This window comes from Theobroma cacao, chromosome 4 (genome assembly GCF_053813885.1).
Source record: "Theobroma cacao isolate CCN51 chromosome 4, ASM5381388v1, whole genome shotgun sequence".
Classification (NCBI taxonomy): domain Eukaryota; kingdom Viridiplantae; phylum Streptophyta; class Magnoliopsida; order Malvales; family Malvaceae; genus Theobroma; species Theobroma cacao.
In genome coordinates, this window is record NC_142642.1 from 33,458,028 (window position 1) to 33,481,448 (window position 23,421).

Below are 23,421 nucleotides of genomic sequence, written 5' to 3' on the forward strand. Positions count from 1 at the left end.
GCTAGGGTACTCTAATAGAATGCAATCTAGCTGTAGATTTATAACAATAATATTAAAAAAAAAAAAAAACAACCTCAAGCTCAAACTCAATGGCAATTTGAGACTTTGGTTTATATGTTATAGTTGAATTTCACTCTAAATATGCTTAAAAGACAAAAAAAAGTCGACAAAGTTTGAGCTCGAATATTAAAACACTCTCAAAGTTGAGTCATTTTACTGTTCAAATTATTGATAAGGAAAGGTCAAGTTGAGAATAAGCAAGTTGATTTTGAGTATATTCTTTTGAGTCGAATCCATTCAGCTTGTGGCGTTTCAGAAGATCAAAAAGAATCAGCTTGTGTGATTAAGCCTGCACCGCTACCCAATAATATCAACCTGCACTTAATTATCAGTTTTCAATTCAATTGATAAACAATTAATTATTCCCACCTATCCCATTTCTTAATTGGTAACGTACATGGTACACCAAGCCATTAGGCTAAGTTTTTCAACTGTACTTTCTTTCTATGGGAAGAAATTGAAACCCAACTCTTTAATATGTACACGCAATGAAGCCAAATATTCAGATATAAATTATTTCCACTTTCCTCTCTTCGTTGTATTAACAATAGGAAAAATCCTCATCCCAACATGTTTTTGCCATCGCCTGTCCCTTATGATATAGGTTGGATGGTTTTTCAAAGACAAATGGAGAGCAAACCCTCCATCTATCCATCTATATATCCTATTTCTTAAATACATATACGTTATATAAACGTGTATATATATTTATACAAATATACATATCTTAATGTGTATAAAAATATTGATTATAAAATTACATTGGTATTAAAATGTATTAATTGTTTTTTAGAAAAAAAAAACTTAACAGATGGAGAGAAAAAAACATGCGAACAATGATAATTGATGAATTGGAAAGTTTAGATAATTGATGATAATTTATTAAACTTGATGTTAATAAATTTAAACCATTGAATTATTATGAAGATTATATACCCAAAGTTTTGCAATCAACAAATTAATTCAATATTAACCTATTGGAAATTAATGTTAAACCAGAGAAGTGCTTGTATAAAGATGATGAGTATATCACATAAAGGGGAAAAAAATTGACATAAAGAAAAAGGAGGGGGCCAAGAAGAGACCTTGGTGGCAAACATAAGAATACCAACCAAATCCCATGTTTGCCTTTGTGTCTAGTGACTTGAACAGCATATTTGCCTTTAGTTACCATTCTGGTGTTCTCACTTTAGTCCAACATTAAGTAGTGGAAAACAACTTTTCTAGATTTAGATAAGACCTTCGCTGTTCATCATTTCTATGATACTTCGCTCATCATTTCGCCAATTATGGATTTCTTTTTTTTCTTTTTTTTTGCAATATTACCTTCTTCTTCACACAAAAGTTTGCAAATGATTGAAGACTTTGTGAGGGATAACAAGTCAATGCCAAGGAGATAAGTCTATTTCAAATACGCCTAAGAGGCCGACATCTATATCAAAGGAGAGAAGAGAAATTTGAACAAAAAAAAAAAAAGAGAGAGAAAAGAAGAGAAAACCTTTTGATTTATCCTATCAAAAGTAGAGGAACTATATATGGTGTCTTGTCATTTTCAAATTATATCATAATATATTCAGTTTGACTTAGGTATAAGTGATTTAATATTGCATTGATTTCTTAAAAGTTTAAGTTTATTTATAACCATTAGTTTTATCCTTGTTTTTTTATATATTTGAGTATTGATGTAAAGTTGTCCATAGGTCTGGGGCCTGCCCAAGCTCACAAGCTTAGCCCAGTTTGAATTACTACTTTATCATACAAGAAATGTGTTTTACATAAGTTAACAACATATATTTTTTATGGATTTAACTCTAAAATAATTTATTGTTATATTGTAGAAACAAAAGCCAACTATTTCTACCGTCTTACCTCTTAGCATCTTATTATAGATTTCTTTAAAGTTACCCTTTGGGTAATTTTTAAAGAGTAAAAATGAAAAATATACGAAAAATCTCTTGCATTATATTTTCTATTATTTTAGAAAGTGTACATTTAATTTTGTATAATGAAGTAGAACACAGAGAATATTACCTTTTTAGTATCCTATAAAAGGGTGCTATACATCAAATTGTTTTCTATTGCTTAAACCTGATAAACTATATGATTTTTTTTTTTTTTGGGTGGGAGTGTAAAAGTCATACAAATTCTTACTCTTTAATATGACACAAGCTCATTTTCTATGCCAAAAGACAAGACTTAACTTCAGAAATATTTTGTATAACTGTTTTGATGATTAATACTTTGATTTGCAAATTTGTTACAAGACAAAAATTGCTATATTTACCCTTTTTAACTATCTTAAAATTTAGCAGTAAAATTATTAAAAATAATAACGGGATTAGTTGATATCCAATTCATCGCAACGAAAGCTTATTAACAAATAGTAGTACTATAATTTAGTTTGTTAAAACATGTTATACTTCTTTAGTACTTCCAGATCATAACTAACCCATATTCAATCATGATCAAAATTTATACATTAATTTAGTTGGAATTTATAACAAAACACTAGAAAAACTTAATATAAATATCAACAAAGAAATCACATAATTCTACACAAAATCCAAATTAACCTATCATTCAAACATATAGTAAAGTGGGAAAGTTGTTTCTTTTCATAGTTATGAGCTATAATCATGGCTAAGCTTGGTTGCCCTATCTCTGTTTGTGTTTTCGTCTTCTTTCATTTATTGCAACTATTCTCATATGGTGTTGGAGATGTTCTTGAAGTACCAACGTTCAACATTAACCAACAGTCTCTTTTGCAATATCTGTACCTTGGGGATATCAAAATTGATTTGCCAGCTCTTTACGTATTTGGAGACTCCTACGTGGACAATGGGAACAACAATTTTTTGCCCCATTCTGCTGTAGCAAATTATCTACCATTTGGAATTGATTTTGACGGAAAACCTACTGGTCGTGCCACCAATGGTAGAACCGTAGTAGATTTCGTTGGCATGACAAAAACTTTAACACCATTTACTATTATTTCAATATATTTTAATACATAGTCATTCTATTTTCTTTTTTTAATTGGAAAAATGAGAGGATTTGAACCTTATTCTTTCTAATAAAGAGATTGAGTACCAATCACAATGAGCCATATACTCATATGTTTCATATTATTTTTATTAGATATGTACTTTCAACTTAATTACCATTTCAACAAAGATACACAAACTTAATGTAGTTAATTACTTTGATCATTTCAATATTTTGAAAACAATTTTTTAAAATTTTATTCTTTAAACATGCACCCTATCCTAGAGAATTCTTAATTCGTTCTGACTTCATATCTTGCATTTCTTTTAATCTGACCAACAGTTTATTGGGTAATAATCCATTTTCTAATAAACCTCCATTCTTTATTATATAAATATCCCATTTAACAAAAACTTTCGATGTGCAATGTAACATATATATCATAAATAACTTTTTTTCTATATTTAATAATGCAGCTACACTGGCTGGTTTTCAATACCCACCCCCAATTTTGAGTATGTCGGAGGCAGACAGAAAAACAACTCGAACTGGCTTGAACTATGTTTCTGGTTCTTCTGAGATTCTTTCGGAAAATGGACGTTTTTTGGTAAAATACGTTGAAATATTAATATTTTTTTTATAGATGATTTTATCAATCTTGTTAAAATTGCATTTAATTTTAATCTTGACAACATGATTCTATCAATTATAAAGGTTTAAGAAAATTTATGATAAAAAATACTCAAATTCAATTAAAATGTTTTTGCTAGGTGACAATTAACCATATACTTGTGGTAATTATCAAATCATCCTATATTCACTTGATGAGTTCACTAACTATATAGCATTTTGCAAATTTTCCAACTCTATGTAGAAAATGAATGTGCTCAACTTCTTCCAACAAGTAGACTTGTTTGAGAACGCAACCTTGAAGGATTTGAAGAGTTCATTTAGTAGCAAAGAAAGTTTCACTAAATACCTCTCCAAGTCTGTTTTTTTTATCCATATTGCGAGCAATGACTTAGGGCTTACCTATGAAACTGCAACGCCGAAATACTCTCCAGATAAATATGCTGAATTGCTCGTTGAAGAGCTTTCTAAGCAGCTGCAGGTAAATTTTAAAAATAATCATCAAATTCTTAAAAGAATAGTTCTCGTTTATTCAATTTTTAATTGTTAAACTACTCAAAAATAGCATGAATATAACAATTTTATGAATACTTTTTCTATGAGTATCTCTAGATAATCATATGGTCAGATACTTTACTTTTTTTTTTATTAGCCAAATTTCAATAACAATGTGAATCCACATGTAACACTTGTGAGTTTGCTTTTAATGCAGAGATTGTATAAGCTTGGTGCACGTAAATTTTTGGTGAACAACGTGTCTCCATTAGGGTGCCAACCATTTAACATAAATGCAAAAAATCACACAACATCATGTGTTGAAGAAGTGAATGAGCGTATATCTATATACAACAAACTTCTTTCCAATTCACTAACAAAGTTACAATCCACTCTTTCGGGATCTAAGTTCATTGTTGGAGATCTTTACAAGATTTTTCAAGACGTCTATGCATCGCCTGCATCATACGGTAAGTTAAAAATATTTGAAGTGACAAAAAATATAAATGAGTGAAATTACTTTTCAAAGCTATTCCATATTAATTCTTAAAAATCTTAAGCTCAATTTATTCATTATCGAACCAAGTTCAAATAATGATTTGAGTCGAGATCAAATTTTGTGATAATAATCAACTCAAGTGGCATTTTAAGGTTTATTTGAATCCTAAAACTTAGCACAAATAACAAAAACTGTCTTAGATTTTTATTTTTTTGATATAGCTTACAAACTCTATTTGTATTATTTTGTATGCAGGATTTAAAGATGTAAACACTTCTTGTTGCTTTGATAGTAACGGGACTAGGATTCAAGCTTGCGCTCCAAATGCTGCACCATGCGAAGATAGACAGGGTCGTGTATTCTTTGATCCATTCCACCCCAGTGAAAGCATGCATTTCCTATGGGCCAGGCGTCTGTTGAAGGATTCCTCTGTTTGCTCCCCCATCAATTTGATTCAGTTGATGCAAGCTTAATTATGTGAACACTTGATTACTACGCATGGCATTGGTTTCATGATATCATCCAAAACCATAAAGATGCAACCAATTATGCATGCCAACAACTATTGAAGTTGTTCTTATTACAGTTGATTTTTTGAGTCCCCATCATTTGTATAGTTCGTATTATACCTCTTTTTTCAACATGTTTCTTCTCCATATCAAAATATTTCTTGAAAGATGTATATATTTTACAGTTGATATATTACCATCTCCCCATCATATCGTATCTACTGGCAAAATGGTCGTTTGCAACAATTTAAACAATCCAATTGGAATCTATAAAAGAGACTAGAAAAACTTAGCAAAAATATCCCCTAAATTCATATAAACCATAACATATAATTCCAATATAATTTCAATATCAAATAGGGAGTCCTTTTCCTATTGTAATTTAAGCTAATCATAAATAAGTTGCTTCATATATGTTCGTGTTTCCATCTTCTTTCATTTTCGATCGTTCTCATTTGGTTATGGAGTACAAACATTAAACATTAACAAAAGTCTCTGTTGCAATACTAAAGGCCTATATTCTAAATTTGCACCTAAAGGGGGGCTTCTGAGATCTTTACACAGCAACACCGTAAGAACCAAAACCTAATTATTAGAAGTTGGACGTCAGCCAAACCAAAGTGCAAGAGTAACATATAAGCTATGCAGATTTAATTTTGGAAGAGCAATACCCGTAATTGGACAGGTTATAATGCATAAATACTTACACAGAAATTCATGATGCTTAAATTTTTTTCCCTTTAAGACCAAATGACTATAAATGAGCCATCCCTACATAGTCAATGCATGTCCACTGAATAGCTTGATGCCCTCTGAGCAAAAAAGAACATGATCTTTTTGTGACAATAGTAGATAGTTTCAAACAGCAAAAGTGAAGTAAAATCACCAGAAATCCTTGCATGAACAGGAGCCAGACTGAAAATGGTGGAAGCGTTGACCATCTCTTACAATAAGATGCCTGCCTCTAACCTTGGAGGTAAACTTCAAAAACAGTGATAATCACCACAAGTTTAAAGGTTCTTTATGATTGTTAGAGTGGTTCCCACGTCAGTGCTGATTGGTCCCCACGCTACAGCCAATCTTTCAATATGAACCTCCAGAGCCTCCTCTTTTTCTTCGTTTTCCAAGTCATGAAACACCATATCTATTTCGGCAATGCACCCAGCTTCCTTAAGTTTAATGTTAAACTCATCCAACCTTTTATAGATATCAGCAGACCAATTATGTGATCTATCTCCAGCAACAAAAACATGATCTGAACCTGGCTCCAACCAGGTTCTTTAATCAATCCTCTATTCCTCAACATGCTTCTTGTTATAGTTGCTTCCTTCCACTTACCCCCAGATGTATATAAATTAGACATCAAAACATGATTACTGGTGTTTCCAGGATTCAAATCTAACAACTTCCTGGCTATATATTCTCCAAGATCAACATTGCAATATTTCCTGCATGCACTAAGCAATCGAGCCCATACTTGAGCTTGTACCTGCACAGGAATCTCTTGGATGGTTTTCAGGGCCAAGTCAAAGTGACCAGCTCTACCAAGAAGATCGACCATGCAAGTATAATGCTCTATACTAGGTTCTATTCTGTAAACCCTTTTCATGTCTTTGAAATACTTGAATCCATCCTCCACCAACCCCGAATGACTGCAAGCCAATAATATGCTTGTGAAAACAACATGATCTAGGCTGAAAGTTTCAGTTATTTGCATCTGATGAAATAGGTTCAAAGCCTCATTTCCCAAGCCATGAATTGCATAACCATTTATCATTGAACTCCAAACACCTAAGTCCTTATGTAAAACTTCTGCAAATACTTCTTCTACCTTCTCCACAATTCCACATTTGCAGTCCATGTGAATCGATGAGGTCTGGACCTGCTGATTTGATGCAAAACCATTTGGTTTCACATAATGCTCTATCTCCTTCCCCAAACTTGGTGATCCCAAATCAGCACAGGCAGAGAGTATATAGTGGCAAAGGTTGCTTCATTTGGGTTGAGCCCGGTTCTGCATAACCTCTTGAATAAATCCAATGCTTTAGCAGGGTAACCAAACTGAGTATATGCAGCAATAATGGATGTCCACAAGCAAATACATTTCTTATCTACCATTGCAAATACTCTTCGAGCAGAGCCAATGTCACCGCATTTTGCATACATGTTAAGAACCAAGTTATCCATCATATACACATTTCAAAACAAAAGAATGAATTGATGATGCTAATGGCAAATTCCCTGCTTGTACACAACCTGCAATGATCTTAACGAACAGCACCATATCCTAACTAACACCCCCCACTTTTCTCATTCTACTAAAGAGATTGAATGCTTCCCCAACATTCCCAACATTTTCATAGCCACCAAAAATAGTAGTCCATGAAAGGATCGATCTTTCATCCATAGTATCAAAAACGGAACGAGCTCCATCGATAAAACCAAATTTAACATACACATTCATCAGCGAATTCGCTAAAGGAACCTCACATGGTAGCAATCCAAGTTTAAATACGCAACAGTGCATTAATAAGCCTAGTTAAAGATTGGCGCAAGCAGGTGGAAGCACTTAGTTCAAAACTAAGAACCCACATTACTTTCAACAACTTTATTGCTTTCGTTACACGGAAACCACGACAATAAACAGAAATCATAGAGTTCCAAGAAATAACATTTCTCGAAAGCATTTCGTCGAGCACATTGCGAGCAGAGACTAAATCAAAGCGTTTAGAGCACATGAGGAGAAGAGATGTTTGTACGAAGATGTCGTGTATGAAACCAAGTTGAAGCACCTGGGCGTGGAGCTTTGTGCCGTCACGAAGAGAAGTGAGGGCTGCGCATGCCTTGAAGAGTAATGGGAAAGTAAAGCTGTTTCCATGAACATTAGAGTTGTGTAACATTGGAGAGTAGATGTTGAGGGTGTCCGCGAAGTGACCATTGTTTGTTGAGTTTGTGATCCTTAGGTTGACGAGATAAAGTGGGCACTTCTTTGAGCTTATTGAAGTCAAAGGAAGGCGTAAAATTTATTTACAACATTAGTGCAATCTTGATGTTTAGGATAGAAGACAAAGGTCAACTAGTTGGGCTCCATAAGGAACCGGTTGGAACAATTTCTATATGCTAAGGTTTAAACCCAAGATTAGTAAATGATAAAAATAATAGAAAATGACAGTAGAATAAAGCAACGTAAGTAATATTATGTAAGACATAAATGATTACCATACGTTATACATTTTTTTAAAAAAATAATAAAAGTAAAATTTTTAACAAATAAATTTTAACTTTTTGAAAAAACGAAAAACAAAAAAAAATTAAATAAAAATTCTTTCCTTCCATAACTCCCTTCTCCTTCCTCTCCTCTCTCGACTCCCTGCACCTAATGGCCCAATCCGATCAATCACCAACCTAATCAGGCCGAACAAGATTGAAAATTTTATTTTGTATAAAGATGATGTATAAGAGAGGAAATATAACTTTGTACTCAAGCTATATCTTTGTCCTATTTATAATCCTAAGTTCAATTTTATGACATATTTCAAATACCCCTGTATTGCTCAAGTCTAACAATCTTTATGCTATAATCTTTTTTTGAATTGGAGTGTAAAAGTGACATAAATTCTCACTGTTTTAATATGACAAAAGCTCATTTTCTATATCATAACACAATATTTAACTTCAGAATATATTTAATTCCATGATTGCCCAACTATGGCAACCCATGTGTTGTGCATTAATTTTAGAGATTTTAGTTGGAAGACTAAGAAGTTAAAAAAACAATTTATTACGTTTACCATTTTTAATTATCTAAAAATTTAGAATTAAAATAGTTGAAAGAAATAACGGTATTAGTTGATATCCATTTCATCATAACAAAAAGCATATTGACAAATAGTAATACGCTAATTTAATTTGTTAAAATATTTTATACTTCTTTAACACTTCCAGCTCATAATTAACCGACATTCAAGATGCTGTCAAGTTCCAAATTTATACATTAATCTAGTTGGAATTTATAACAAAACACTAGAAAAACTTCATATAAATATCAACAAAGAAATCACATAATTCTACACAAAATTCAAATCAACCTATCATTTCAATATAGCAAAGTGGGAAAGTTGTTTCTTTACATACTTTTGAGCTATAATCATGGCTAAGCTTGGTCGCCCTATCTCTGTTTGTGTTTTCATCTTCTTTCATTTATTACAACTATTCTCGTTTGGTGTTGGAGATGTTCTTGAAGTACCACCATTCAACATTAACCAACAGTCTCTTTTGCAATATCTGTCCCTTGGGGATATCAAAATTGATTTGCCAGCTCTTTACGTATTTGGAGACTCCTACGTGGACGATGGGAACAACAATTTCTTGCCCCATTCTGCTGTAGCAAATTATCTACCATTTGGAATTGATTTTGATGGAAAACCTACTGGTCGTGCCACCAATGGTAGAATCGTAGTAGATTTCATTGGTATGACAAAAACTTTAACACCATTTACTATTATTTTCAATATATATTAGTACTTAGTTTAACATAATATCATATTATCTCATGTTTTGGGAATAAGTTTCTAAAATTTTATTCTTTAAACATGCACCCTAGCATAGAGAATTCTTCATTCCTTCTGACTTCATATCTTGCTTTTTTTTTTTTAATCTGAGCAATGATTTATTGGGTGAGAATCCATTTTCTAATAAACCTCCATTATTTATTATATAAATATCCACTCTAGCAAAAACTTTGAACGTGAAATGTAATATTAACTAAATTGTTTTATATATTTAATAATGCAGCTACAGTGGGTGGTTTTCAATACCCACCACCAATTTTGGGTATGTCTGAGGCAGACAAGAAAACAACTCGGACTGGCGTGAACTATGCCTCTGGTTCCTCTGGGATTCTTTCTGAAAATGGACGCTCTATGGTAAAATACCTTGCTACATTAATATAATTTTATAGATGATTTTATTCATCTTGTTAAAATTGAATTTAATTTTAGTCTTGACAATATGATTCTATCAATTATAATAGGTTTAAGAAAATTTGAGATAAAGTACTCAAATTCAATTAAAATGTTTTTACTAGGTGAAAATTAACCATATACGTATAATAAGTATCAAATTTTCCTATATTCACTTGATAAGTTCACTAACTTATAGCATTTTGCAAATTTTCCTACACCACACAGCATATGAATGTGCTCAACTTCTTCCAACAAGTAGACTTGTTTGAGAACACAACCTTGAAGGATTTGAAGAGTTCATTTAGCAGCACAGAAAGTTTCACTGAATACCTCTCCAAGTCTGTTTTTTTCATCCATACTGCGAGCAATGACTTAGGGCTTACCTATGAAACTTCAACATCGAAAAACTCTCCAGATAAATATGCCGAAGTACTTGTTGAAGAGCTTTTTCAGCAATTGCAGGTAAATCTTTGAAGTATTCATCAAATTCTTAAAAGAGTAATGCTCTTTTTATTTATTTTTAATTATTCAACTACTCACAAATAATATGAACATAATAATTTTATGAATTTTTTTTAAGAGTATTTCCAAATGATCAAATTGTCGAATACTTTACTATTTTTTATTATTAAAATGTGAATCATAATGTTAAATCACATGTAAAACTTGTGAATTTGTTTTCAATGCAGAGATTATATAAGCTTGGTGTTCGCAAATTTTTGGTGAACAACGTGTCTCCGTTAGGGTGCCAACCATTTAATATAAATACAAAAAATCACACAACATCATGTGTTGAAGAAGTGAATGAGCGTATATCTATATACAATAAGCTCATTTCCAATTCGTTAACAAAGTGGCAATCCACTCTTTCGGGATCAAAGTTCGTTCTTGGAGACCTTTACAAAATTTTTCAAGATGTATATGTGTCGCCTGCATTATATGGTAAGTAAAAATTATTTAAAATGATTAAAAATGTAAATAAGTTAAGTTACTTTTAAGAGCTATTTTATATTGATTCTTAACAATACTTAAGCTCAATTCATTCGTTGTCAAACCAAGTTGAAATAATGATTTGAGTTGACTTTGAATTTTGTAATAATACTCGACTCAAGTGACATTTAAGTTTTACTTAAATTTTAAAATCAAATTCTTTAAGCTAATTGAATCGGGCTAAGTCCACTCGATTATTTTTTAAGCTGAATTTGAGTAAAAGAAGATAAAGCTGGATCAAACTCTCTAATCCTTGAAAACTGAGCACAAATAGCGAAAACTATGTCTTTGATTTTTATTGTTTTGATATAGCTTACAAACTCTATTTGTATAATTTTGTATGCAGGATTTAAGGATGTAAACTCTTCTTGTTGCGTTGATAGGAACGGAGCTAGGATTCTTCCTTGCGCTCAAAATGTTGCACCATGCGAAGATAGAAAGAGTCGTGTATTCTTTGATCCATTCCACCCCAGTGAAAGCATGCATTTCCTATGGGCCAGGCGTCTGTTGAAGGATTCCTCTGTTTGCTCCCCCATCAATTTGATTCAGTTGATGCAAGCTTAATTATGTGAACACTTGGTTACTTGTTTGTAACCAATTCAGTTGATGCGTGTCATTGGTTTCACGATGTCATACAAAACCACATAGAAGCATGGTTTTTACTTGTTTGTAACCAATAAAAAAAAAGGGAATTGGATTCATTTTCCTTTTCGTTAGAGCACTAACGGTACTGATTGGTAGTAGTATTATTTGTTCATAAGGATAATATCCTATTTGGTTCCTATATTTAAAAAAATATTTAATGTAATATTTGTATTAAAGAAGGTCTATGGTGATACCCGAATTTTAATTTCGTATATTAACTTAATTCAAACCATTATATCAAAAAAAATCTATTAACATATCTTTTAATTAATAAAAATGTGAAAGATGGTCAAATAAAATGTCACCACACTTGATGAGATCATCTAACTTGCACACATGAATAAGAAATAGCTACCAAGCGAATTTAAAAAAAAAATATTTATGTCAAAAATAATATATATATAGATATAGATATATTTTTTTTCTTTCATTCCTTCTCTCAGTATAATAGGAAATCAAGGATTACATCAAAACGCATTGCAAGTACTGGTCCCATATTCCCAATTATAATTGATATTGACAATTATTTTTCCAATTGAATTTAGCCCAAACCTAATTCTCAGTATCAAGGCCTTAGTTCCTAGGCCCAACTTTCCCTTGTTTGAATTGAACCCATTATCTTCTTTGCTTCTAATCATCACGACGATATGGCCCAATAGGCTTAATATTAGAACCTCTTTGATCGAAATAGTAATGAATGGATCCATTCAGATCCAGGTCCAGGGTCCAGCTCATGAATAGGACACTAACGTCATATCGGCAATTGATCGAGGATAAAACGGGCAACGTGGGGGAAATTCAGTAGGGTTTTGTTATCTGCCTCTATATAATCCAATAACCCTAGAAACCAGGGTTTGGAGCGTGCCGTTTCTGCAGAGTGAAGAAGCTCTCCAAAAAACGTCAAACAAAAATGGTAAAGGCATTTGTTTTCTTCAATGATCTCTTTAGATCTCTGAAGTTGTTTTCCTTTTCATGTTCTATGCCTCCTAGTGAGGATTATTTATGCTTTAGATCTTCGTTTATGTGTTTCTTTTACCTGGAATTGCTTTTATTATTCTGTTATTGGCTTCCTTGTAACAGTTTTTCTCATTTTGCTTTCTTAGTGAGGTTGGGTTTAAACTTTAAATGGTGATTATAAAGATAACTGTGAATGAGTTTGGATTATGTACTTTAAAAGGAGAAAAAAAAATAAGGGTTTGGGCTTTGTCGGAAGAGTTCTAGAGATTGTGATAAGTAGTTCTTTCAGTAGATATCTGAATATTGTTCATGTAGTCTGTTTAATTCTGGTGCGTCTACAAAACATTTTAGTCACATTATAGCAAAGATGTTTAGATGGGGTGGGTTGCGGGAACTTAATATGTTAATTAAAATTTTTTTTTGTGTTAAAATTTTTCAGATTCCGAATGTGGTCTGATAGCTCAATAAATTTTAATTATCTGATAAGTTGTTTGCCTTTTATCATGACTCACTCTTTTGCTGTTGAATGCTTTCTTGTGATTTTCTCCAATTAGTTGGTGCATCTTAGGAATTTGGGATGATATATAATATAATCCATTGTCTTATGTCAATTTATGTTGAGATTTCATTGTCAACGTGTTACTTGCCAAAATAATGAGAAAAACTTTTAATAGAATAGCTGTTTGGGGTTAATGAAGTGTGTTTGTAGGCAGGAGAAGGTGAAATATTTGGATATGTTTCATTGCACCCTTGTTAAGTTATGATATGTTTTCTTTGTTATAGAATATGTGTGCAGTTTTCAGAATCTTTTAGTTGCAATATGTGTTGCCCTTACTCTTTGAGTTGTTTATTGGCTTGGCAGTGTCACCTTTTCAGCTTGTATGGTTGTGATTTCTTCGCTATTTTCTAAGTTTCTATGTTAAATGAATGTTTTTAATGTTGTGGTGCACAGCCTAAGCAAATTCATGAGATCAAGGACTTCCTTCTCACCGCCAGAAGGAAAGATGCACGCTCTGTAAAAATCAAGAAGAGCAAAGATGTTGTCAAGTTCAAGGTCCGCTGCTCCAAGTACTTGTACACACTTTGTGTCTCTGATGCTGAGAAGGCTGACAAGTTGAAGCAGTCTCTTCCTCCAGGTAAAATCATACATGATGGAGGAGCCTACTTTTATTTTTTTGATCGAACCAGCATCCTTATTTGAAATGGACAAACACAATGTATAATAATTTGATGCTAGATATGTAGCAAAAACAAACTATTCTCTCATTATTGTCACACCAGCATCATTATTATTGACCCTAGTGTTCCTCTGTCTTATCATGTTTGTAACATCCTAAGGTTCTTGGTATTGACCAAATTCCTCATTCTTTTCTTGTTTGCAGGTTTGAGCGTCCAAGACCTGTGAAAATATGACTTCTCCAAGTCTGTCACCCAATTACAACTAGGCCATGAAAGCTAGATTTTGATTTTTGGTTTATTGAATTCCATGCCATTTTGCAACAGCCAAGAGTTTCTGTAATGGATATTTATTTGGTGTTTTTATGGATGATAGGATGATATGCACTTTTTGACAGTTAATGAATGTTTTTTGTGCTTTTGTTTCTCTTATTTCCCGTTTCTATGAGAACATGAATTCTGTATTAGCTTCTCCTCCTGCCTCAAGTATTCGGAGCACATCTTAAGTCTGGAGTTGTACCTTTATCAATTCTAAATATATTTTCTTACCCTCTTTGAATTGCTTGGATGGAAGAGTAATAAACATGAACAAGTCAGATTTTTTAATTTTTTTAGTTCAAAAATTATTACAGGAGCATGAGATAATGTTATATAAATGACAATATATTATTATGAGAAAATCATTAAATTTGGTATTAAAAATGGTTGTTTGTTGATTTATCAAATTAATAGGTTTAATTGGAGGAATGGAATAATCATTCTTTTCTTATTTTTTATTGTTTTAAAATTTTGTTTAGTTAACAAAATGGTCATAACAAGAAAAGTAGGAAATCAAAGTTTCATAAAATTTTTATAGAAGTACTTGTAAAATTCAATAAGTTTCCTCCTATTTTAGGTAATTTTCTTTTCAAATCTTTCATTATTAATAAAATAAGAATATAACCGAGTACTGAAAATTGAAAAATGGCCTACTTAATATTCATACTCTAATTAAAGGTGTCGATGAGTCGAACTGCGTGGGCCTTAATCGACACTTAAAGCATTCATTTAAATTATTTTTATCATTAAAATTGTACAAATATTTTTCATATTTAACATTTTTAATAATTTAAATTTTAAATTTAAATAAAAATAAAAATTAATTTTTTATTAATTATTATAATAATATTGGGCTGGCCGGGCCTCAAATTTCCTGCTCAAACCCAACCCATGAATATGTCTAACCCAAATGTAGAACGGTCGACTAGTAGTATAGCATATCACATTTTGCATGTGCTTATTAATACTTTTTATTACGAATTTACCCCCGAAATTTCATAAAAGCCAATGAAACGAGGACTGATTAGTGACATTTCCTTTTTTTCCTTTTTTATTATTTAAAAAATAAATTAAAAACGTTGAAATTTCTCAAACTTCTTTTGTGCTTTTTCATTTCCAATAAAATGTCGGAGTTGCTGCCTCCGATTCGATCCTCCGATTCGTGAAGGGAAAAACCCTAGCCAGCTCCAGAAGGTACTCACTCATTACTCAAGAAACCTTAATCTTTTCTTAAGCTGTTTGGTTACAGAGAAAATTTTCAAGAATATGGAAAGAAATTTCAACTTTGAATGTTTAAAATTTAACTTTTCTTTTGCTTCTCTCTGTGAAATGTTAGGTTAGTATTAGTGAACTGAGTTGATATGAACTACACGTATAGTGGCTCGTAATTGTACTGTCGAAGAAAATTGATGAATTTTCTTTTCAGTACTTAGGATTTTAATATTTTCACTTTTTTGGATTTCTTTACTTGTTTTTCCCGTTAAACCACAGTGAATTGAATATAATAGAAACTTGAGTTGTTTTTTTCAACTCCAAGCTACGTTTTTCCTTCTTAATTTTTTTTTAATTGAAATGGAGTTTAATGGAACTTTTAATAGTCACTGGCCTGATTTTCCTTTTTTTTCCAGCGTAATTGATGGTATTTTAAATATTTAATGCAAGTGCATCTTTGTTTTATTCAAAGAAATGGATTTTTCTTTTATCTGATGGAATATCATTTGTGTTGTCTTTTCAGTTATATGGAAGTCTTACCCGCTGAAGATTTAGAGAGAATTGGTTTTGTTTCATTCTGAATTTAGCTAAAGTATTGATTGCATTTTGGACTGTGTAGTATTCATAGCCTTTAGCTTCAAATTTTGCAAAAATGGTCGGAAATACATTAGTCAAGATTTCAACATGCCCCTCTTTGCTATCTTCCACTTTGACCACCATCCCACATTCTTTTCTGAAAACTTTGCCATATCTGCCACCAAAACCAAGAACAAGGTTGGCAAAAGTTAGAGCTATGTCTGCCAATACTGAGAATACCCCACCAACTGCTTCTTCAGAGCAAAAGAATCCACTTGCAGTTGTTTTAGATGTTCCTCAGAATATTTGGAGGCAAACATTGCGTCCACTTAGTGATTTTGGCTTTGGTCGTAAAAGCATTTGGGAAGGTGGGGTTGGGTTGTTTCTTGTGTCAGGTACAGTGCTTCTTGCACTTAGTCTTGCTTGGTTGAGGGGGTTTCAGATACGTTCTAAATTCCGGAAGTATCTGGCGGTGTTTGAATTTGCTCAAGCATCTGGTATTTGCACTGGAACACCTGTAAGGATTAGAGGAGTGACTGTAGGCAATGTTGTTCGTGTTAATCCCTCCTTGAAAAGTATAGAAGCAGTTGTTGAGGTATATTTCAATATAATGATTTTGCTGTAATATTTTGTTTAGTTTTGTATATGCACCAACATTGCTGCCATCATTCATAGGTCGAAGATGATAAGATTTTTATACCTCGAAATTCACTGATTGAGGTGAACCAATCTGGTCTTCTGATGGAAACTTTGATTGACATCACGCCACGGGATCCAATTCCATCACCTTCAGTGGGACCTCTCAACCCAGACTGTCTTAAGGAAGGCCTAATTGTATGTGATAGGCAAAAGATAAAGGGAGAACAAGGGGTAAGTTTGGATGCATTGGTGGGGATAGTCACCCGTCTTGCTCGTCAAATGGAGGAAATTGGTATTATCAACACCTATTCACTTGCTGAACGGGTTGCTGCTGTTATTCAGGATGCAAAGCCCCTGCTCACAAAGGTGTGGCATGCCTTATTACATTTTATGTGTTATTGTTAAGATTTCTCTTTCTAATCTGTATTGCTGAACTATTAAGCCAAAAACGAAGTGAATGGTATCTGCTACATTAATAATTTTTTGGTGAGTTCTGTTGGTAGGGAAGGGATCAGAAAAAAAGGCAAAATATTAGCTTAACATTGTTATGTTAGCATTAAAACCAATTAGGGTGGAGTTAATTATAACAAAGAACTTTCTTCGTATTTGCTTTACCAGGCCACTCCCCTATAGAAAAAACTAGAAAAATGTAAAAGTTTTCAGATCATATTAGTGATTTCAAGTGGAGACCGTTGTTTGGAATTTATGATCGTGTTGTTTTGGAATTTCCTTCTTGAATTAGATCTTGGAAATTGGTCGAATCATTGTTTGATTTCCTTGTATATTTCTGTGTTTCCTTGCTCTCTAACCGACTGGAAACATTTCAAACTGAAGTTTTAATGGATTCTCATGCTCAGAATTTTGGATTGATGTAGTGATGTTTCAGATTGAAGCCATGGCCGAAGATGTTCAACCTTTGTTATCTGAGTTTCGTGATAGTGGTCTGCTTAAGGAGATTGAGAATTTGACCAGAAGTCTAACACAAGCATCTGAGGATTTGAGGTGATTTCTCTATTCTTCCTTGGTTATAATTTGTTATATGTTCTTGCCAGAAGGAGTTACTCTCACATGCTTATAATTTAGAATTGTTTAAGATAAAGGATCCCACTCAAAAGCTCATGAAATTTGTTTCATGCTTTATTTGTGCTACACCAGGCTTCAAACCTCCTTGTGAGATATAGTGTCAGCTTACCCATGTACACAAATGGAGACAGGATTTATTGTCAAGGAGGGCCAACATTCTAATGGTTAAAATAATATATGAATTATTTTAAATAATTTTCAAGTTTATTGTCAAGGGGGGCCCACATTCAGCTTGAATGCTCTCAAGCCCATTTTTCTTGTTTTCATTTTTTCAAGCCCATTTTTCCAAATTAAAGACCAAAACTATTATTTGAAGTTCTTAATTTTTCAAGTTATTATAATGATTAATGAAAGTATGTACACCCCTTTTTCATCAAATTTTTAATTTTCAAAATCTAAATTAAACAAAAGATTAACATTGTTGGAGTTTAGGGTATTCTTTGCCTTTAATTTCTTTATTACTTTTTCATTCCTCACTTATAAATAGTAGTAGTAGTAGTAGTAGTGGACAACAAAACTTCTTTTATAGCTAGAAAGTCAATTAGTTTTCTATATATCAAGGGAGTATCTATATGTCAAGGAAGGCCATTCAAGTTTCTTTCAGATGAATTACATGTATGTTATTAGAGGACCATATAATTCTTTTAAGATCAAGCTTGGTGTGGTTAATTAATATACACACTGTTATATTACAATATAATGGATAAATAATTGCAAATGTAAGCAAAGCAAGTTGTCTTAAATTTTTAACCGAATCAAATTGACTTAACCGAATTGACTCCCTTAACCAAGTTAGCCATTTTAACCGAATTAACCAACTTAAATTCGGTCAATTTTAATCGGCTTTTGCACAGCTCTACGTGCCATAAGACTGTTGCCACATGCTACCTGAAATCTGATGCCTAAGTCTCTGGCTGGATCGGTTGAGCCAAAATGCAACTTTTCCTCAGCTCTTCACTGTTGTGTGCTTTGTCCAGGCATTGGCACTTGAATCTTTGCCATTTGTACCTTATATTAAGAAAATATTATGAAACTTCAAAGTATATAATTGATGAATATTTTTGTCATCTCTATAGCATCAATTGATAAAAGTTTATTTTTTAGATAAAACTTTAACTAGTGCTTCATGCTTTTTAGTTTATGGGTAATATTTAAAAATACATCACACAATGATGTTAATTCTTATATTTACTTTGTCATTTTCCACCTCCATGTCATGGTATGGACTGTATTTATGATTGTACCTCTGCAATGAACAACTAACATTATATTACTACCACCATCAACCCTGATTCTTAATTATTTCAAGCCACCACCTTATGTTCGTCAGCCTCAGTAGTTCCATAAAACCAAAGGACTATGTGCTTGACCTCCAGCTACAAAGCTATCTACCTTTACTCCTACAGTTAACTGCAATTGTAGATATTGTGCCATGAAGTGATGCAAGACCCTGACTGCTTGTTTGCGAAACTTTGAATTTGGAGTAGCAAATAAGATGTAAGTTTCTAATTATGGTGTGATGGAAGCAAAGAGCACTTGCTTCATCTGGAAAATAAGACATGGCCCCTTGATTTTTGTCTTGGCTGCACTCTTCCTCCTCTCAAATTTATAACCATACAACTATGTATTCCTTTTCTGTGCAGAAAGGTGCACTCATCCATTATAACCCCTGAGAACACCGAATTGATTCAAAAATCAATTTATACTCTGATTTTTACTTTGAAGAATATCGAGGTAAGATTTTACTTACCAGCTACTAGCATTCCGTTTAACAGATACAATTTGATTGTTTTATTAAATCATAAATTCACACCTGTCCTGCCTCTCTCTTCATTCACCATTGCAGAATATAAGTTCTGATATACTGGGATTCACGGGTGATGAGTCTACAAGAAAGAATCTGAAATCACTTATCAAGTCTCTCAGCAGGTTGTTGTGAAGACAAATAAAAACCACATGGTAACTCATTAGACAAGTCCAAACTCAAAACTGGTTTGTCTTTTCCATTATTATAGGGGGAGAACTTCAAGTGGGGCTTCTGTTGTGTACTCTTTATGTTCCATTGCAATTTCTTGGAAAATCTTGATGCTTGAGGTATTTGTTGCATACCTTCATCTGCTGGAAATGCAAATTAAATTTTGTCAATTGTTTTTGCACTGCCTCAATTAGTAGTAGCAATGGCTTTTAGCAACAGTTGCTGATACCAAATACTGATTTTAAGTAGAAAACGTTCTTGAGGTATCCGGCTACATGAGTAAAGGAAGTGCATTTCAACATTGTAGAACCTTTGCAGAGGTGGAATCCCTCTGTTTTTCATTTGATTGAATACTTTTTAGGATAGTTGACTTGATAATTTATTTAAACACAGAATAAAACTGTTTGCAATTTATCTTGTTGTGTTCATTGAACTGCTATCCTTTTTGTTGGAAATAAAGTATAATAAGTTTACCATTTATTTGCCATGCTTTTGCTGGATCTTCACATAATCAATTAAAAAGCAAAGAATTTGGAATTATTACCCGTTTTGTGTCCCTTTTATTTTTGGTCCACGGCTTGAGTTTCCTACAAGCTTATGAAGAAGCACTGGCAAGGGAAAATTCTTGTGAGAATGTATTACAGAATCTTGCAAGTTTGTGAATATTGGTCACTTGTTCTATAAGTTATGTGCTCTACGTAAGCCATACGCCCTACACATTTGGTAAATCAGATGCTAATGTTTCAGGCAATATCTTGAGTTCTTGGTTTAAGCTTTGGTGGGTACAAAGGGATGGAAAATTTTCTTAACATGGCCGACATTTTTTTCATATATTTGCAGCCGACATTTGTATTTATTATACCCTTAAAGAGGTTAGAACACTATAGTCCTACAATATGCCATGAGACCCTACAAAATCTCCAGTAGTTGGATCACAGACTCCACATCGTAGCATTCTATGATTTTCTGGGTCCAAAACCGAATCTATTCCTCTCCCATAATCTTTGGTTAGCAATGGCTCGAGTTCAATGAACATGTACTAACAAAATTAGAATTTGAAAGGTTTGAGCAGCTAATAACACCAAGAAATTAAAATGATGAAGCATATCCTTGAACGTGGTCGAAAATCAAAATCAAATTGGTGTGTTATATACAGCTTGGATTCACATTGTAGGTACTGACCTTCTGAGAGCAAAATCTGAGCTAAAAGAGATGAACAGTGACATACTACCCTTAACAATTAATACCTCAACGTCAACTTTGGATATTTTACAAGGGAGAAATAACGTTGATGCTACATTTCACATGCTATAATTTTATAATTCTTGTAATAGAATATACTATATTTTCATTTTAAATACATAAATTATTAAAAAGAACCTTATTATATTTATTTTTTATAAAAAAAAAGGATACTTAAAAGTTTATAAAATCAAGTAAATTGGGATGGAGAGAGAGCAATTAAAACGAGTTGCCACAATATGTGTACATTTCGGCCATCGCTCAGTCAACCTCGTGCCTGCTGTGATTAATCCCTATCAGGCGAGAATGTGGAAGTAATCGGATGCTCTCTTAATTCTCTTTACACGTGACGCATCACATCATACGCCACCATGATCACAAAGCCGATTAATCAATTCTAGGTGTCCCTATCACAATGCCTTGCACACTTTCACAATTGACAATTCTAAATCCCATTCCTCTTTAAAAAAGAGTAATATTAATCGTAACAGTTAAGTGTTACGTTATCATCACTTATGATTATCGGTTTTTTATTTGTTGAAAGGTGATTAATTTTAAGCATTAACGTGTATAAGATTTTAGTCTTAAAAATAGAGAGAAGAATACATATTTTCTTAATATTTTAAAAAATTTTAAATAAATTTTTATATTTTTATTTTTTATCATAATGAAGCTTTATAATTAACGTTTGATTAATTTCATTAATCATTTTATATTCAAGTGACGCTAACGTGAAGTGTGAAAAATATCATATAATTATACATTATATCATATCAACATGTTACGTTACTGTCTAATATTATATGATAGTATCTCATAATAACATAACAATAATGATAATTATTTAATTGTCAGTTATAATAATTTATTAATTTATTTGATTTAAAATATAAATATAAAAAATTTTATTTTATTTTTTTAGTAATTTAAAAAATTTTAAATTATTATGTCATATAATATTTAAATTGAATATATTTTGATTTTATTTTTTGTTCTTGGTAACTTGGTAACAAACATTGAATCTTTTGCTTGAAGGATGCCTGCTAAATGATGATTAGTGTGGACAAGGAACCATAAATTTATTACTTTACCTTTATTAACTTTAAGACAACATATACTGATTACAACTCTTCAGTATATTCTATATATATTTTTTAATTGAAATTACTTTATTCCTTGTGTTTCTGTATTTGGTAACGTGGAGCAATTTTCCACGAGAAACATAATTAGGTAATCAGTCAGTAATCCTTGTGTCGGCCAAAGATTAAGAATGAAAAACCACTAAAGGTGATTTAGTGCCTTTGTAAGTGATAGACTCAAACACAAACCACTGTGCAGGTGAAAACCATTTACATGGAAGTAAAATCTGATTGGTGAATGGAAACAAAAAGCTCTTCCGATTCCCAATCATTCAAAACTTTTTGGAATGCCCACTAAACTCAACCCATTGAAAATCAACACAAAGCACTTGGGATTCTCCTCCTCCTCACCATATACAAATGCTTAGGTAAACAGCTTTGGTATCTAAGGGCTTTTAGTATCCAATTCCTCCTTTTGTCTACATTACATTTCCTGTTCAAAAGTAAAATCAAAAGTAGATGTTCTTCATTACTTCTACTCCACATTGATGGGTATGTTGCTTCCCCACTATTCCCAGAAATATATAGTGATAATAATAATAAATGTACTAGCTAGTTTGACTTGGGAATGTCAAAAGAGTCTTATCAGAGAGGCAGATATTGCTCATGCACGATTGTTTATAGTATCACTCTTTTCTGGTAACTTCTTTCTCTCTCCTTTATGTTTTTTTAGTTGACTTGAGGTACTTTAGGGTTCAATTATTTTCTGCTTGCTTTCCAGGAAAATGCATGTAGTGGCTGCTGCCTTTACAGTGCTTACACTTGACGCCAAAATGGGGCAACGGGGTTTGCTTGGAAGCATCTTCATTTCCACTTCTCATGTACTCTTCTGCCTGTTGTACATTAGCTTTTGACAGTCCATTCACCAAAGTGTATAATTAAGAAGGGATGATCTTTATTTTCGTACATGTATTTTTGCAGTGGAAATTAATTACTCCACAAAATCTTTGCCTTTTTCTTTTATTTTATGCATATTAAGTGGCTAAACAAGTTAAAACAATTTAAAAAGGGCATTATATAGTGAAAGAGAGATTTGGTTGACAGAGTCCTTAGTAATCCAATTTCAGCCAATTTCCAGCTGCTAAGCCATTGCAATCACATTGCCAAAGCATGAGATTCTTGGAGAAAAACTACAAAATATTTCAGGTACAATTGTCAACTAAAAGCATCAAAAGTATCCACCAGCCATACCTTTGAGTTAAGTTGGTTGAGAGTAGGCCATAGAATTATGGGTCGAAATCAACCTACCACTAACTAATCCTATTGAGAAATTAATAAAATTAACTGCTTGATTTTGTATTTTGCTAAAAGAATTACATTGGGAAAG

The 23,421-nt window shown here is 32.5% G+C and overlaps 4 protein-coding genes and 1 pseudogene across 5 annotated transcripts; 4 read left to right on the forward strand and 1 right to left on the reverse strand.

Moving 5' to 3' along the window:
• The first annotated feature begins 2,696 nt into the window (after positions 1 to 2,696).
• LOC148763327 (GDSL esterase/lipase 7-like) lies at positions 2,697 to 5,142 on the forward strand. Its single transcript, XM_088805782.1, has 5 exons — positions 2,697 to 3,018; positions 3,522 to 3,652; positions 3,920 to 4,156; positions 4,388 to 4,640; positions 4,925 to 5,142. Exons 1-5 carry the CDS (start codon positions 2,697 to 2,699, stop codon positions 5,140 to 5,142), a joined length of 1,161 nt encoding a protein of 386 aa, XP_088661908.1.
• Positions 5,143 to 5,488: 346 nt separating this feature from the next.
• LOC18602437 (pentatricopeptide repeat-containing protein At5g16860-like) lies at positions 5,489 to 8,198 on the reverse strand (annotated as a pseudogene).
• Positions 8,199 to 9,327: 1,129 nt separating this feature from the next.
• LOC148763328 (GDSL esterase/lipase 7-like) lies at positions 9,328 to 11,696 on the forward strand. Its single transcript, XM_088805783.1, has 5 exons — positions 9,328 to 9,649; positions 9,973 to 10,103; positions 10,368 to 10,604; positions 10,832 to 11,084; positions 11,479 to 11,696. The coding sequence occupies exons 1-5, from the start codon at positions 9,328 to 9,330 to the stop codon at positions 11,694 to 11,696; spliced, it is 1,161 nt and encodes a 386-aa protein (XP_088661909.1).
• Positions 11,697 to 12,564: 868 nt separating this feature from the next.
• Positions 12,565 to 14,342, forward strand: LOC18602439 (Ribosomal L38e protein family). Its single transcript, XM_007033818.3, has 3 exons — positions 12,565 to 12,690; positions 13,687 to 13,870; positions 14,117 to 14,342. Exons 1-3 carry the CDS (start codon positions 12,688 to 12,690, stop codon positions 14,137 to 14,139), a joined length of 210 nt encoding a protein of 69 aa, XP_007033880.1. The 5' UTR covers positions 12,565 to 12,687; the 3' UTR covers positions 14,140 to 14,342.
• Positions 14,343 to 15,280: 938 nt separating this feature from the next.
• On the forward strand, positions 15,281 to 19,883 carry ABCI15 (trigalactosyldiacylglycerol2). Of its 2 annotated transcripts, XM_018120317.2 has the most exons (6): positions 15,281 to 15,422; positions 15,964 to 16,611; positions 16,692 to 17,021; positions 17,542 to 17,657; positions 19,382 to 19,472; positions 19,585 to 19,883. In XM_018120317.2, the coding sequence occupies exons 2-6, from the start codon at positions 16,093 to 16,095 to the stop codon at positions 19,675 to 19,677; spliced, it is 1,149 nt and encodes a 382-aa protein (XP_017975806.1). In that variant the 5' UTR covers positions 15,281 to 15,422; positions 15,964 to 16,092; the 3' UTR covers positions 19,678 to 19,883. The 2 variants fall into 2 exon arrangements, with proteins under 2 accessions (XP_017975806.1, XP_017975807.1); XM_018120318.2 differs by lacking the exons at positions 19,382 to 19,472; positions 19,585 to 19,883 and adding an exon at positions 17,811 to 17,933.
• The last annotated feature ends 3,538 nt before the right edge of the window (positions 19,884 to 23,421 follow it).